The sequence below is a fragment of the Anguilla rostrata genome, chromosome 5 (genome assembly GCF_018555375.3).
Source record: "Anguilla rostrata isolate EN2019 chromosome 5, ASM1855537v3, whole genome shotgun sequence".
Lineage (NCBI taxonomy): Eukaryota > Metazoa > Chordata > Actinopteri > Anguilliformes > Anguillidae > Anguilla > Anguilla rostrata.
Genome location: NC_057937.1, coordinates 61,666,466 through 61,680,360, shown reverse-complemented (window position 1 = coordinate 61,680,360; position 13,895 = coordinate 61,666,466). Strand labels below are relative to the sequence as shown.

The window sequence follows — 13,895 nt, the reverse complement described above, 5'->3', positions numbered from 1 at the left end:
ACAACTGATCCCTCGAGCACAGCACGCGCACAAATGTATTGGTTGCCCTATTCAGCTGAAAGCAGACAATCCACACAGTTCAATAATCAATAGACGCGACAATACAAGTAAGCATCGGGGTCCACTGTTACTAGCCTACCTATCCGTGAATACACAACGCTTTGGCACTGAATTCATGCCTGTAAACGAACGGATCAGTTCTTGAAAAGTTGTCGGCTGTCCACGAAAAAAACGCACAATACGGACTAGCAACTGATAGCAGTCTATTGTTTTATTTTATGGGAAAAATGGGAAGTACTTAGTAATAATCAGAATTCCTTTCTATTCATCAACGCTATCGAGAATCGTAAAAAGTGCCACTATTTTGCAAATCCAAGGGGTTGGCTAATCTAGGAAGCGTTCAAATCTGCTCGCACAAAATTACAGCCCAGCAATAGTTCAGCGATAAACAATTTACAAGACAACCAACCAGCCAGCCACAAATGACAACAACAACAAAAAAAACTTAAAATGTGTTTCTTACCTCTTTTTGGTCTTGGGAAGCTCTCGTGCAGATGAAAAACAACTTTCTCCACAAAGTGCTGGATGTTGCTGTGTTCCGGACCCCTGACGAACACCATCCAATCGTGCGTAAAACCTTCCACTGTCGGTTTCTTTCTGACCTGGGCACGGTGACCAAGCTCTAGTTTCACCTGAACCGCGCCCTATTATATCAAAAAAATGAAATGAATAAAATAAAATTACATTTCGGCTAACTACGGCCAACGTTATTATTATTAAGCGTGCGAATTTGTGTTAATATATTTACATTTGCACTGGTCTAATACATGCGCGTTACTCCAGGTTATCGCAAGGCAAATTAACCAATTAGTGGTAATCTTTTTTAATTGTCCGTTGATTAAAAGTCCGTTGATTATGTCTATCGCCGTCAAGTACGCGATGATACGTAGCCCTGATCACCGATGTTGTCATGGTTATTATAACGGAGCATTCAGCTGTCATTTCTAACGAATAAGAATGTCCATTTCTGAAACTACGAACACGGCATGTGCTTTTATTTGGCGACTGTGATATTTCAAACCGACGGTCCATCTTTAATAGTTCTGAGGACCGCAGACAACGTTTTTGCACGGCATGGGAAACTCAGAACTACACGTACCTGTCGGACCGAGCTGCCGAACAAGTTGAACTGTATTTGCATGGAGAAATACGGCTAGAATTCGCCGCGCGGACGGGCAGCGTTATCACATCCGTAAAGCGTAAAAAAACTAAGACGCAATAACGTCAGCTCTAACAGCAGTGTCTACTCACCGAGCTGGTCATTCTTGGGGCCGTGCGTTAAAGCAGTTTCATGGAAAATGTGGCGTAAAAGGGGACGATTGAAGAGCGCACGGCGTCGATGGCGGACATTGTCTCCTAATTGCACTCGGCGAGAGTTTCAGAGTGAGGAAAGACGTACGACGCATGCGCTGTTTCGGCGCACCGGGCGGATAGTAGCAGGGGCTGCACAGAGGAAAAAAGGTGAACAAATGAGCCGGAGCGCAATTATACCGGCGGGGCGGGCAACGTCCTGCGACATCCAGACCCACCAAGGAGGCTTTAAACTTCTCCTACTAATCAAGACACCACAACTTCACATTTTACGAGACAACATGGAATCGTGGAAAGATGCGAAAACGGAATAACACGTGACAGGATTAGAAAATCACTGCAAAATGTGGCTTCTTTGATCTCTGAACAGGAATTGTTAAACAATACATCACTTTTTATACGCACAGTATTCTGCCTTAAACTCCCAGATTTTACGAAGAACTCAAGTGACATAACAGTAGGAGAAAACGGTACTACATCTATTTTTTCTTGACAGACAAAATGTCACAAACTAAAATTAAGACGAGTACCTGTCTTTCAGCAAACACCATAGCAAGGTTCCTTCCACCAACGTAACCCCCTATGTTTGAAGTAACGCTTTTAAAAAAAGCGTTACTTCAAATTTGCTCGTATAGTTCATAGGTCACAACACACAGCCTCGTTTCAAATTCTACTCAACAATGCAAAGTCCAAAAAGAACGTAATAATGGTGACAAATGGCTTATTTTGCTAATCTGCTCATATCAGTTAAGGTTTGGTGGACTGATAATGGCCTGGGCTTGATTTAATTTCACATTAGGAGAGTACTGAGAAGAGAGGAGTGAGGTGGATGAATGTTCAAGGGAACCCTTAAGAAAATGGAATATACTGTAAATATATCTGGACATCTTGGAAAATATAATTATGCATATATTTCACAGCACTGACATATATTTGCTATAACTTAAAGTGCAAAAATAATGTGCATTGCATATGCGCCTGTGTACTGTGAGGGTTTGCAATGTTTTTTTTAAAAATTCAAAGCGAGGTGGGTGGGGTGGGGGGGTTGTCATGACAATGTAAAAGGTCAAAAGGCACCTGTCTCCCCCAGCTACAGCCATCCGTCAATTATGTCCCGTCACCCCCCCCCCCCCGAAAAATCAAACATGACCGTCCTGTCAGGGCCGGGTGCTCAATCAGATCAAAGGTGTGCTCTTTAAGCGACTGAAGGACTTCGGTTTTCCCCCAGAAGCACAGGTGAGCAGTCTGGCTCTAAGCTCGCTCCGCCTCGCACCTCGGGCACCGAGCGAGCCGTGGCTCCGCCCACCCTGCCTTTCAAGAGCCGACCTTTGACCCCTGGCTTCCCCAGCATCAATTCCACTCATTTCTAGAGCCTCGGGATCGATCTCCCTCAGGTGGACTCTAGGACCTGCCACGGTAAAAATGTCAAAAAATAAATAAATAAAAGTGCAGCTCATCAAGGGGAGTGATCAGAGGAATAATAATAATACATTTATTTTATATAGCGCTTTTCACAGAGTCAAAGACGCTTTACAACACGGAATACAAGCATAATTATAAACAAAAAAAAGACTAAGATACAATAAATGCAAGGTTGGCTTGCATTTTACATTCTGCTTACCCATTATACTGCACTGCTGCCCTTTAAAATAATTCAGCATGAATAGACCTCCTGCTCAATATAGTTTATAGTATAGTCCACAGCTTGTTTGAGGCACTCTCCCCATCCATTTCCACTGCAGTGGCTTGGGCCACGCTCAGCTGACTCTTCTCAACACTGCCCCCCAGTGGTGGAATGAGCTCCCCACTACAGATCAGGACATCGGAGTCACCTTCAGCCCTGAGAGAGTAATTTTTGCTCTAGAGCATGACTGTGGACCCCATTGGACCCAACTGATAACAAACCTTGTTGGAGTTGATTTAAAACACTGAGGGTTTTATCTGATCACTGATCATGTCAGATAACGGTCATCTTGGATTTATTGCTCATCCATGTGTGAACACCTGATTGTGGACACATTAGAATATTCCAGTGTGCTAAGACCCCTTTAATTTTACTGTGTTTCTATTAGTTTTTATATTAAATTGTCTGACCCCTACGTTTCGTGTAGTAACAGCTCTGAATATGCAGACAAAGAATCTAATCTCGTGTAAGTTCTGCATTGTTCTTGCAACCCCCTAATTTTCCCCGACACCCCTGCCCCACAGCGACCACCAGTGTGCGTGTACTCAACCAGGAGGTGTTCGTATGTTACCCGTCATATGAAACGTTACCCTGTCGCGTCTGAGCGCGGACGGGTGATTCAGAGGAGGCGAGTCCCGCGTCAGACTGCCTCTCTGAGAGGTGAAGTAAAAGCCCTCGGTCACGCGCGGCTGATGAGGCGGGCGGGGAGTGTTTTGGTGATGATGAGATTGTTTGTGCCGTCAGCCCTGCAGGCTGTAACACAGAGGCACTGCTCAGTGCCCCCCCCCCACACCCCGTCCCCCCCCCGTCCCCGTCCCTGTCCCCCCAGACCCGCGGCATTCCCATGGTGCACCTGTGTGTGTGTGTGTGCAGGAAGCAGTGCCCGTTTCCTCCTCACCTGTGGGCCGTACCTGAGGCGGGAGTACAGGTGTGGCGGGTCCAGGGGAATATGGGAAACAGGCGCTTGCATCATCAGAGCTCGTTTCTGGATCATTCTAAAGAGAGAAGCGGAGTGAACTCACTGCACCGTGTCTGTGTGTCAGTGCTGATAAACTGGGTGCACACACACACCCATACGCACACACACATACAGCTGAACAGATGGACAGACAGGCAGACAGACACATGCACACAAACGCATGCACGCACACACGTGCGCACACACACACACACACACACACACACACACACAAATAGACATCCACACACAATCTGAACAAGCAAGTGCAGTGAGCTCCAATTGGGGTTTGGCAGCAAAAAGCCGCTTTTTTCTGATGAAGGTTTGACACTGAAAGGCACCTGCTCTTTGTCCGGTGATTATTTTAATTACGCATTAGCCCCAATGAGCCACCGTGCTAAACTAGCGTACCTGACCGTGTCCTGTTTAATTGGGTCTTTCACAGGGCCGAGATAATGTGCTGAATTGTGATTTTCATAGATTGGGTTGTCCACCTACGCTATAAACGGATGCATCTGGCAAGGTCCAAACAAAAATAAACAAATCACTAAAAAAAAACCCTAATTCATAAACAAGGTGTTGGGCGTTCTCGAGCATTTAATTCCATTTGGTGATCGTAATACAGACATTCCGTCCCGAACGGATAATTGGGAGGTAGCGTCCGTGCCAAGGTCACGATCAAGGTGCGTTTAAAAACCGACGGTTCAGACTTTGCGGTACCTGCTCGACCTTCCGGCAGCTTCTCTAGAATGCGTCAGGGCGATCGCCGGGTTTTATGCGCGCGTTCGTTTATTTTTCACGAGCGCGGTTCTGAACTCGCCGCCCGCGACTTCCTGTCTCTCGTAACGCAGGGAGCGTAAACGGCTCCGCAGTCCCAGCATGCATCTGTTCTACCGCAGTGTGATAAAACTCCGACATGCCCACATTCGCCACCGCGGTTCAAACTCCCAAACCAAGGCTGGCCACGGTCAATACGAGCATTGCAGTCACCAAAGTGATTTTGGAGGTGGAATCCTTGGGCTGGTCAGGGCTCTACATTAACATTTTTTTTTCCACAAAGCTGAAAGAAAGCTGAAAGATTTAGGAGCATGCTAACACATCCCAATTAGTAGATGTGCTCCTAAATTATTTTTCCAGTTAGCACACATCAAACCTCAGGAGCCAGTGTTCCCAAAATGGGAGCCCTGTAGAGCCCTGCAGGTACAGGCAGCCATAGTGGAGAAGACTCACCTGACAAGGGGAAAAATCAAACCAAGCCCAGGTGGGGGCTTGGGAAGAGGTTGTGTGGTTTCACCGGGGGGCCAATTACTGATCACCCACTGGTGTTTGTGCACTTAAGGTGTAAAACCATTAACCTTGCATCATACAGTCACTTGTCTGTGGCAACGAATGCAACGACCATGTAACAGTATACACACACTTTCACAGTATTATACAGTGCTGGGTTTTGATTAGGAGTTCAGTTTAGTTGTCAGATGCCCAAACTGGGAGTTTTGATAACCATTAGAGTGAAGAATCAGGATAGGTCAAAGGTTAAGAAAAATGGCAGAATCCTTCAGTTCCACAAACTACAAACCCATGATTCATATTAATTAGTTTGCAGTTTGTGCTGAGATCTAGAGAACAGTAAATATACATTACTAACACAGGGTAAAATACTAATAGTCTAGTTTCTATTTGTCCGTGAGATGACTGCAGAGGTAGCTGAGGATTGTTGCAGTTTCCCTGGGTACTGATAGGTGAACTCCATTACCCATCAGCCCTTGTGCTGAGGGTAGTCATGTACGCTGCTTTTCCTTTCTGTCATACCCCTAATTAAGCAGGAATGATTGAGCCGTGCAGTTAATTTTAATGAAATATTTCCCACATTACAAGCCTGCTTGTCATCTGTTATAAATTCTAAAATTAACAGTCATTATCTTGGTGCTTATTAATTAATGAATGAAATTAAACGCTCAGCATATTTTTTCTTGATATCAGCCTCCGTAATGAATTTAGAGCAGTTGTCACAACTATGTTCAAGTAGGCTAATTGTTCAAATGATTGTTCCCTGGGCCCCATTGGAAAAACAAAGCCTCTTAATAAATAAAGTCTCACTGAATGCATTACCTTTTTTATCTTAGGGGCTAAAGTAAATGAAAATAGACTACAGATAAATAAAACTTCAGCAGATACCTGTTAATGTAAACCAATATTCAGACCAGTATTCAGTTAACTGTTAACAGATCGCTCAAACTGACATCATGAAAAACTCAGCTAAGAGCTGCATGCCCCCCCCCTCCACCCCACCCCACCCCAACAGCAGAGTCCAGATTGTGAGGAATTGTGGGATACATTCTGCTATGTGACCCTATGCAGAGTGAGGCAGTGAGCCTGGGGAGGGACAGAGAGAGAGCTCAGAGCAAGCTGCCCACTGGGACATATTCCCCCACCTTATGGACCATTAGCTGCGCAAATGGCGATGGTTGCTAAGCAACCAAGAGAGACGCAAACAAAAAGTGGGGAAAAAAAAAAACATTCTATGCAAATGGGGCTTCGTAGCAGCTCGTGTGTCCGACTGTGCTGTTCTCGGGCTCCCCGAGAACCTAGCGGGGGCTGGTCGTTTACGGACCCTGCTGGGCAGTTTCCCCGATAAAGCACCGCCACCACGCGGATCATGGACAATGCCCACAGCGCCCCCTAGTGGGCGGGGAGACAAACCCGGACTGGCTGGTTGCCTGCTGAGCCAATAAAGGGGTGACAGCCCTGAGAGCTACTCGTGAAAGGAACGGGGCGACCTGCGCCCTGTGGACGCGAAAAATAAACGTGTCATTCAGGCGAACGTCTGGAGCCGGGCTGGGAGAAAAGGAGAGGGGAAACGGTGTGCTTTTCCTCAGAGTGAGCTCATTCTGTTTACACAATGACCCGCGATTGGTCTTTTTTTGCCTGTTAAATGGAGAACAGGCTCTTGATTGGTTGTTTCCTTTTCACGGGAGGTCCAGGAGTTTGCCCTTTGTAATTGAGCAGACGGGTCTGTGTTTTGATTGGATTAGGTCCAGAACTTTTGTTACATTCAGATCACTGCTGATTGGTTGCTCTCACCCACTGCTCTCTCTCTCTTTTTGGCTTTTGTTGAATTTGTTAAGCTAATTAAGCTTGTGGGACTCGCCTCTTTAGTGCCAATCCAAGGGCGCTGTTCACCAAGGTTAATTCACGGGACGGTTTTTTTTACCGCTCCCCTAAGAGCGCGACCTCTGCCTTTCAGACGCACTCCGGCCCGCCGGACCAGCCAGGAGAGACCCGCGGGCACAGCGGCACGCCTGTTCCCCAAAGCTACGCCCCCATCGCGTTTCACCGACCCTCGCGGCTCAACCCGCCCCGGCGGGGGCAAAGCAGCTCAGCGCCGAAACGCTCGGAGGATCGGTCACGTCACGGCTGGGGGGGCGGGGCCGTGGAGACGCGGCGGCTTTGACAATCAGACCTTTGTGTCCTGTCAGGAGAGCCCCTGCTATTCTATCCCCTCCATTACAGCCCATTTACAGACTCACCTAGCAGACTCCCTTATCCAGGGTGACTTAAACACGGGTTCCATTTGAGTATATTACCATTTACACGGATAAAGAACTGCTGAAGCAATTCAAGGTTAAGTGCTTTGCCCCACCTGGGAATCAAACCTGCAAGCCTCACAAGTCACAAGCCCAGATCTTCTAACCGTTACGCAACGTTACGCAGCCCAGCATTGCATCATGGGAACTGAACCCGCGAGGCTGAAACGTGGAACAATCACAAGCCGTGAGCCGGAAGGTCTCCCAGGAGAAGCTGAGGCTCATCTCATGGTCTGATGGTCCATGATGAGGACGGTCCGCACCTCGTCATGGTGAAGGTGTGGGGATGTCGGGTATCACAAGTAGAGGTGCAAGGCGGTTACACTGCAGAAACAGTCTGAGAGCGAACAGTGGAGGAAAAGGCAGTTAAAAGGTCGGTAGCAGCTCAAAAGCCGCTGGGGGACTGATCTCGTCAGGGGACTGATCCAGTGTGACAGACGGTGCAAGCTCAAGCACATCCCGACAGCAGTATTTATGTGAGGGGTTTAGCCTTCTCTATCACTTAAAGTGGATCTTTTCTTTCCCCATGGCCATTGCCCCCAGATACTGCCAACATCTTCATCCTCATCCAATCAAAACTCAGGCGAACGTCTGACTTAGTCTGGGTCCTGCCAAAATTCGGGATTCACAAGGTCTGCTCCTGTTTTGCAGTTTTGTTGTGCATCATCAGCAAGGATACGGGGAGGCAGTGGGACTTGATGTCCATTCCAAATAAACAGGCTATGGCTTTGCTTCCTTTAGGGATGCTCAGTACAAATCAACTGCTGTTGACAATGAGCTGACTGAACAGACTAACCAACCAACTAACTAACAAAGTAACTAACTAAGGGGATTGTGCTTCAAAAGGGTTTGTGCTTTTCTTGACGCTGCCATTTCAGTGTTGCCGAGTCCAGGCCCAAAGGGTGTGAAGTATTTATGCTGGGTTTATGATCTGATTCAAGTCTGATTTTAATTATATTTGATTTTCAAAATGAATCTGTATTTTTTTTTTTCACAGTTAATTTTCCACAAATCCCATGTTCAAATAAAATAAACATTGTATTGCGGTTTAGTCTCATGGGGTTTCAAAAACCAACCAGCACGTTATGAAATACTGACAACTTTCCATGTGTGCTAAAAAAACATGGGCTTCGCTTGGCTTCACAACCGCAGTATATTAAGTTTGGTGTCACTGGTGGGAGTGCAGCAAATTTCCAAATTGAGGTTCCTTTTCCATAAATATGCCAGTGAGCCAGTGACTATTTTTACAAACACTTTCTTCCATTGCGGGTATTGGACAGTGACATTTCTCTTATTGAACTGTCTGGGAGAGGAGCCAAACGCACGGCCGTGGAGTAGGGAGTTTCCTGGCCAGCGTACGAGGAAATTCAAACGTAACCGAAGGATAGAACAGCTCCCCCCACCTCCCCCCTCCTCCCCCCTCCTCCCCTACTGTCCAGGCTCCCCCTCCTCCCTCATAGTCCAGGCTCCTCGGCCAAAATGGGGAAACTGCGAGCAGAAATCAAAGTCGCCTCTAATGTAGCTCTAGGGAGACATAGCTCAGGAGGCAAGACCGACTGTCTAGCAGTCGGAGGGTTGCCGGTTCAAACCCCGCCCTGGGCGTGTCGAAGTGTCCTTGAGGAAGACACCTAACCCCTAACTGCTCTGGCGAATGAGAGGCATCAATTGTAAAGCGCTTTGGATGAAAGTGCTATATAAATGCAGTCCATTTACCATTTACCATTTACCAATGTGTCCGATTTCTGAGGCTGACGGGACTCCACCCTCCACCCTCCCGCAGCAATGCTGTGAGGGACTGGCCCAGGACGTGGCTAGCCGAGGGATCCCCGAACTCCAGTTCTGGAGGACCGCATGGCCCGCTGGCTTTCGGTGCCCTTCAGCACTTACTTTAAAGTGCTTAATTTAAGTCATCGATTCAATAAAGAGTCCGCACATCTACTTTCCAAGGCTCTAAACTTGGCTGCTGATCGAAAGAAAACCACAAAAGACACTTCAGACCTCCAGGACTAGAGTTTATAACCCCCTGGTCTAGATCAGGTGTGTCCGATCTCATTCAGAAAGGGCTGGTGTGGGTGCAGGTCTTTGTTTCGTCCCAGCAATAAGAGACCCACTTCAAGTAAATAACTAATTAACAGCCGAGAGTCAACCTAGTCCACCAGTTTGGCCACCAGCTTACTCTATCAGCTTAACCAGCTACAACCAGCTTTGACTGCCCACAAACCAGCTTTGACCAGCCACAGACCAGCTTTAACCAGCTTTGACTGCACACAAACCTGCTTTGACCAGGCACAGACCAGCGTTGATCAGGCACAGACCAGCTTTGACCAGCTGAGACCAGCTCTGACCAGCTTTGACTGCACACAAACCAGCTTTGACCAGGCACAGACCAGCCTCGATCAGGCACAGACCAGCTTTGACCAGCTTTTACCAGCTATGACCAGGCACAGACCATCTCAGAATCAGAATCCCAGCTGGTCTTAGCTCTAATTTTCAGCAGGGCAGGGCAGGCTGAGCCCGAGTCAGTCTGTTTCAGCTACGCTACGCGCAATACAGCAGCAATGACCTCTACAGCGATGACACCCCTGACACCAGTCCTTCCTGGCACACGACAGCCCTCAGCAACCCTACACGAGTCTTTAATGTTTAACGAGTCACATGACCCACGAACGAACGACACAGTCCCGCGGCCTCGAATAAATCTGATCAAATGTTTTTTTTCTCTAACGAGCGTTTTCCATTTCAGCCGACGGAAAGGAAAGCCGCGTCACGATACCCGCCCAGCGGGAGCTCTGCGGCTCCGGAACCTTCCGCCTCGCGTCCGCCCGCCGGCTCCATTTCTGCCCAAAATGAACAGCGAGGTGCGGCCATTTTAGAATGCTTTCACCACTTCCCACCCCACCCCCCACCCCCCAGCGGCAAGCGGCTCTCAGGTTCTGTAGAGTAAAAATGTACAAATTATTATTCTGGAGTGTAAAACAAAGACAGAAAAAACAGGGGGGTTTTTAATCATTGCATTACAGGCAGACGCTCTTGTCCAGAGTGACTTTCACAACTTTTTTACGCAGCCCAATTAGCCCGGCCTAATTAATGCGGGCGTGCAGGAGGGAGCAAACACGCTACCAAACACGCTACCAAATTCATGGAAACTTTTGGTCATTTTCTATTTTTAAGCTTCAACACATGTAAATTCAAACAAGAAAAAAAAAAAAATAACACAGCATTTCACTGCAAATGATCAATTACACGGGAGTAGACCAATTTCACAGGAAAAAGCTGATTTCGTGGTCCGTGACACAATCTTCACGGTCGTAAATTTGGTAGGGTCTTACTCACAACCTTCCAATCAACAGCGTGCATGAACCAATCACTGAGCGTCTGTAAATTTCCCTGATCTGAACATACACAGAAATTAGGGAAAACAACAGTCCCTCCCCAAAGCACTAAAATATGATAGCTCAGATACATAGTCCATAGAGCGCTAACACTACCTTAAGTTTCACCTAATTATGACTGTCTCACTCTGCCACCTAGTGGAGAACAGGTGCATATACCCACATAAAGGAGGTGTTGAACCTGGATTATAATATAACTGCAGTTGTTGGCCTACTGCTGCTTTAGTTACTTGAACTATATTTATATATTTTTTGCTTTCAAACACAAACCCCCATATTCCCTCAAACCAACCACTGTCCGGTCCAGCCTCTTATCAGAAATGTCAGTAAACATCTTTAAAATCCTTCATCACACACAAAAAAAAAAAACTGAAACTGAAAACATGCAGCAAACTGAATTAACATATATATTTTTTTAAACCCAGAAACCGAACTGTTCCTAGACAAAGCTCACATCAGCTCCTTGCTACATCAACAGGCGACAAACGCCCGACGCATTTGAGCCATTCCAGAGTAGGCCTAATTGTTAAACCAAGAAAACATTAAGAGTCAAAGTCAGACAGAAAAAACTAAAGAAAGCAGAGAAATGCTGAGAATAAAGATGAATAAATGTTCCTGCTTTTTATTTACTCATTTTATTTAGGCAATATTTTGCAATGAAATAGACATTATTTGTATGAAATCAAATAGGCTATAGCTTACATGAGATAATCTTTGACATGCTTTCTAAGTTCAGTACTGCAAATACAATGCGCAATAGTTTATAAACATTATAAATAGTTTGTAATGGTAGGCCTATAGAAAACGAATTGCTTATGTTGATATCAATTTAAGATATTTGTTTTCTACACCTTTACAATCGCAGGAAGCAAGCAATGCAACCTCAGTGCATCAGCCCGCGGCAGGAAGAGCTATTAGCTAGCTAGCCGTATTATTGACATTTATTTTTCAAATAACACAGGCATCGCTTATGAGCTTACCCCCGGAGTCGGCACAGTTGCAATCCTCGTGTTGAACTGAATCTCCAACGTTTCATCTCTTTCCATTATTCATGAATCAGTTACAAAATCCCGCTCGAATGCCAGCTGGACCAGTTGTCGAACGCCGCTTGCTTGCTAAATGCATTTAGCAACGCTGAGTTCACGTGGGTTGTCGTGAATGCCGCCCAAACCATGTTAGGGTCTTGTTGCAATAAACTAAGCACAGCCGCCATTGCACACGTCTGATCCATTTTCACTCACACACCCGGTAACCTGAATCTTCAGAAATAGACCAGCCACAACAATAAACTCAGTCAGACTCCACCAACTAGGCTAGGCCATGCTCCGTTGCTCCGGCGTTGTTGTAATCAATTGCTTTCGAGATCTGTTACTTGATGTGGCTGGTGTTTGGTGGCCATGACCGTGAGCTTAACTTGAAGTCGGGACAGACTGGGAATGAGACGGAAGTTCGTGTTTGTTTGGTTCTCCTCGTCGACGTTGCTTGTGCGAATGCATGGCCGACCATATCCCGACTTTCTTTGAGTTACAGAGCTCAATGCTACGAGCTCGCACCAGTGAAGTACAACCACTTTTCAAGCAGTAAGAAACAGGCCTCAGGCCTACTTGGACCTTTTCGGTACTGTGTGTAGGCTACTGTTCTTGGGGAAAAATCCGCGAATCGAATCCAACAGTCCATTGGTCGAATCATAGTGCGTTTTAACGTGACGTAATTGCGTAGACACGGTCTGACGTAGTGTGCTTTCAGTTCTTACCAGTTTACGAGTTATTTTTTACAGTCTCTGTTTACGAGTCAGTCTCAGAAAAAATACTGCAGTGGAGGTGAATTTGTACTTTAGGGAACAAATTTCCAGATGTACCCTGAAAGTACAATAAATGTTGATACTATTCAGTAGGCTACTTTCTACAAATAAAAAGGTACAAATTTATGTATGTTTTTTTGAGAAGGTTTCAGTCTTAAAAACTGGGTATAAATGTTTCTGTCTCTGTCTTGAGAAAATCAAACACATTATGTGTAAAATTTCCATATATTTTGAAGTGTTTCAGTATCACAATAATACAGTTAACTCAATATAATTGCAGCATATTGCATTTCGTTTAAGAGTGGAGTACTGCATTGTTGTGTTTGCCCGTGCAACCCTATCATCATCCTCTTTTCAATAAACCACACTTCAGTGGAATATGCCTGGACCTTGAGACCATTGGCAAGACATTCATTTTTTTTTTTTAAATGCTTGTTCCTGAAAACAGCTCCCCGTCCTTTAGTCAGTAACGATGTCTAAAAATAAGCACATGAAAGGAATTCCATATGAAAAGATCCGCACACCCACACATCTCTCAAATCCTACTACTGTGTTATAATGCCAGAGATAATCCAGGGATTTCTTTCCTTTTCCCGATTTCTGATGGCATCATCATCATCATCGTCATCATGTACCACCAGTGATCTCCAGTCCTCCTTCAGGATCTGTGTATACCCCCCCACCACCCCACCCCCCTGCCTCCCCTCCAGTTCTCTTTCCTCCCCACTCCAGGCCTGTGTCCCCGCCCCCTCCCCAGGCCTGTGCCCCCCCTCTCCCCCAGGCCTGTGCCCCCTCTCCGCTCCAGCCTGTGCTCCCCCCTCCCCAGGCCTGTGCCTGTGTTCCACCCCCTCTTCAGGCCTGTGCCTGTCTCCCCCTAATCCCCTCTCCAGGCCTGTGATCCCCCCCTCCCCTCTCCAGGTCTGTACCCCCCCTCTTCCCCTGGCCTGTGCCCAAGCCCATGCCCGTGCCCGACCACGCCGGGGACATGGTACCTGCTGCTGAAAGGAAGCAAAAGATGGCGAGGTAGTGGCACAACCGTGCACTGAACACCAGTTATGCCAAAATCTTGCCTCCTCTTCTCTTCCTATTGGGGGGGTGATGGCCG

The 13,895-nt window shown here is 46.6% G+C and overlaps 1 protein-coding gene across 2 annotated transcripts in view; it reads right to left on the bottom strand.

Annotated features, from left to right (window-relative positions):
- Positions 1–12,643, bottom strand: part of LOC135255860 (protein AF-9-like) — a 53,347-nt gene extending 40,704 nt beyond the window's left edge. Inside the window, exons 1-3 of one of the 2 annotated variants that reach the window (XM_064337593.1) lie at positions 11,970–12,643; positions 1,312–1,503; positions 524–704 (exon numbers count right to left, since the gene is read on the bottom strand). In XM_064337593.1, the coding sequence (XP_064193663.1) occupies positions 524–704; positions 1,312–1,323 (193 nt within the window). In that variant the 5' untranslated portion in view covers positions 1,324–1,503; positions 11,970–12,643. Of the gene's footprint in view, positions 1–523; positions 705–1,311; positions 1,504–1,901; positions 1,968–11,969 lie in introns of those variants that run through there. The other variant, XM_064337592.1, reaches the window with a different exon arrangement.
- Positions 12,644–13,895: the final 1,252 nt, after the last annotated feature.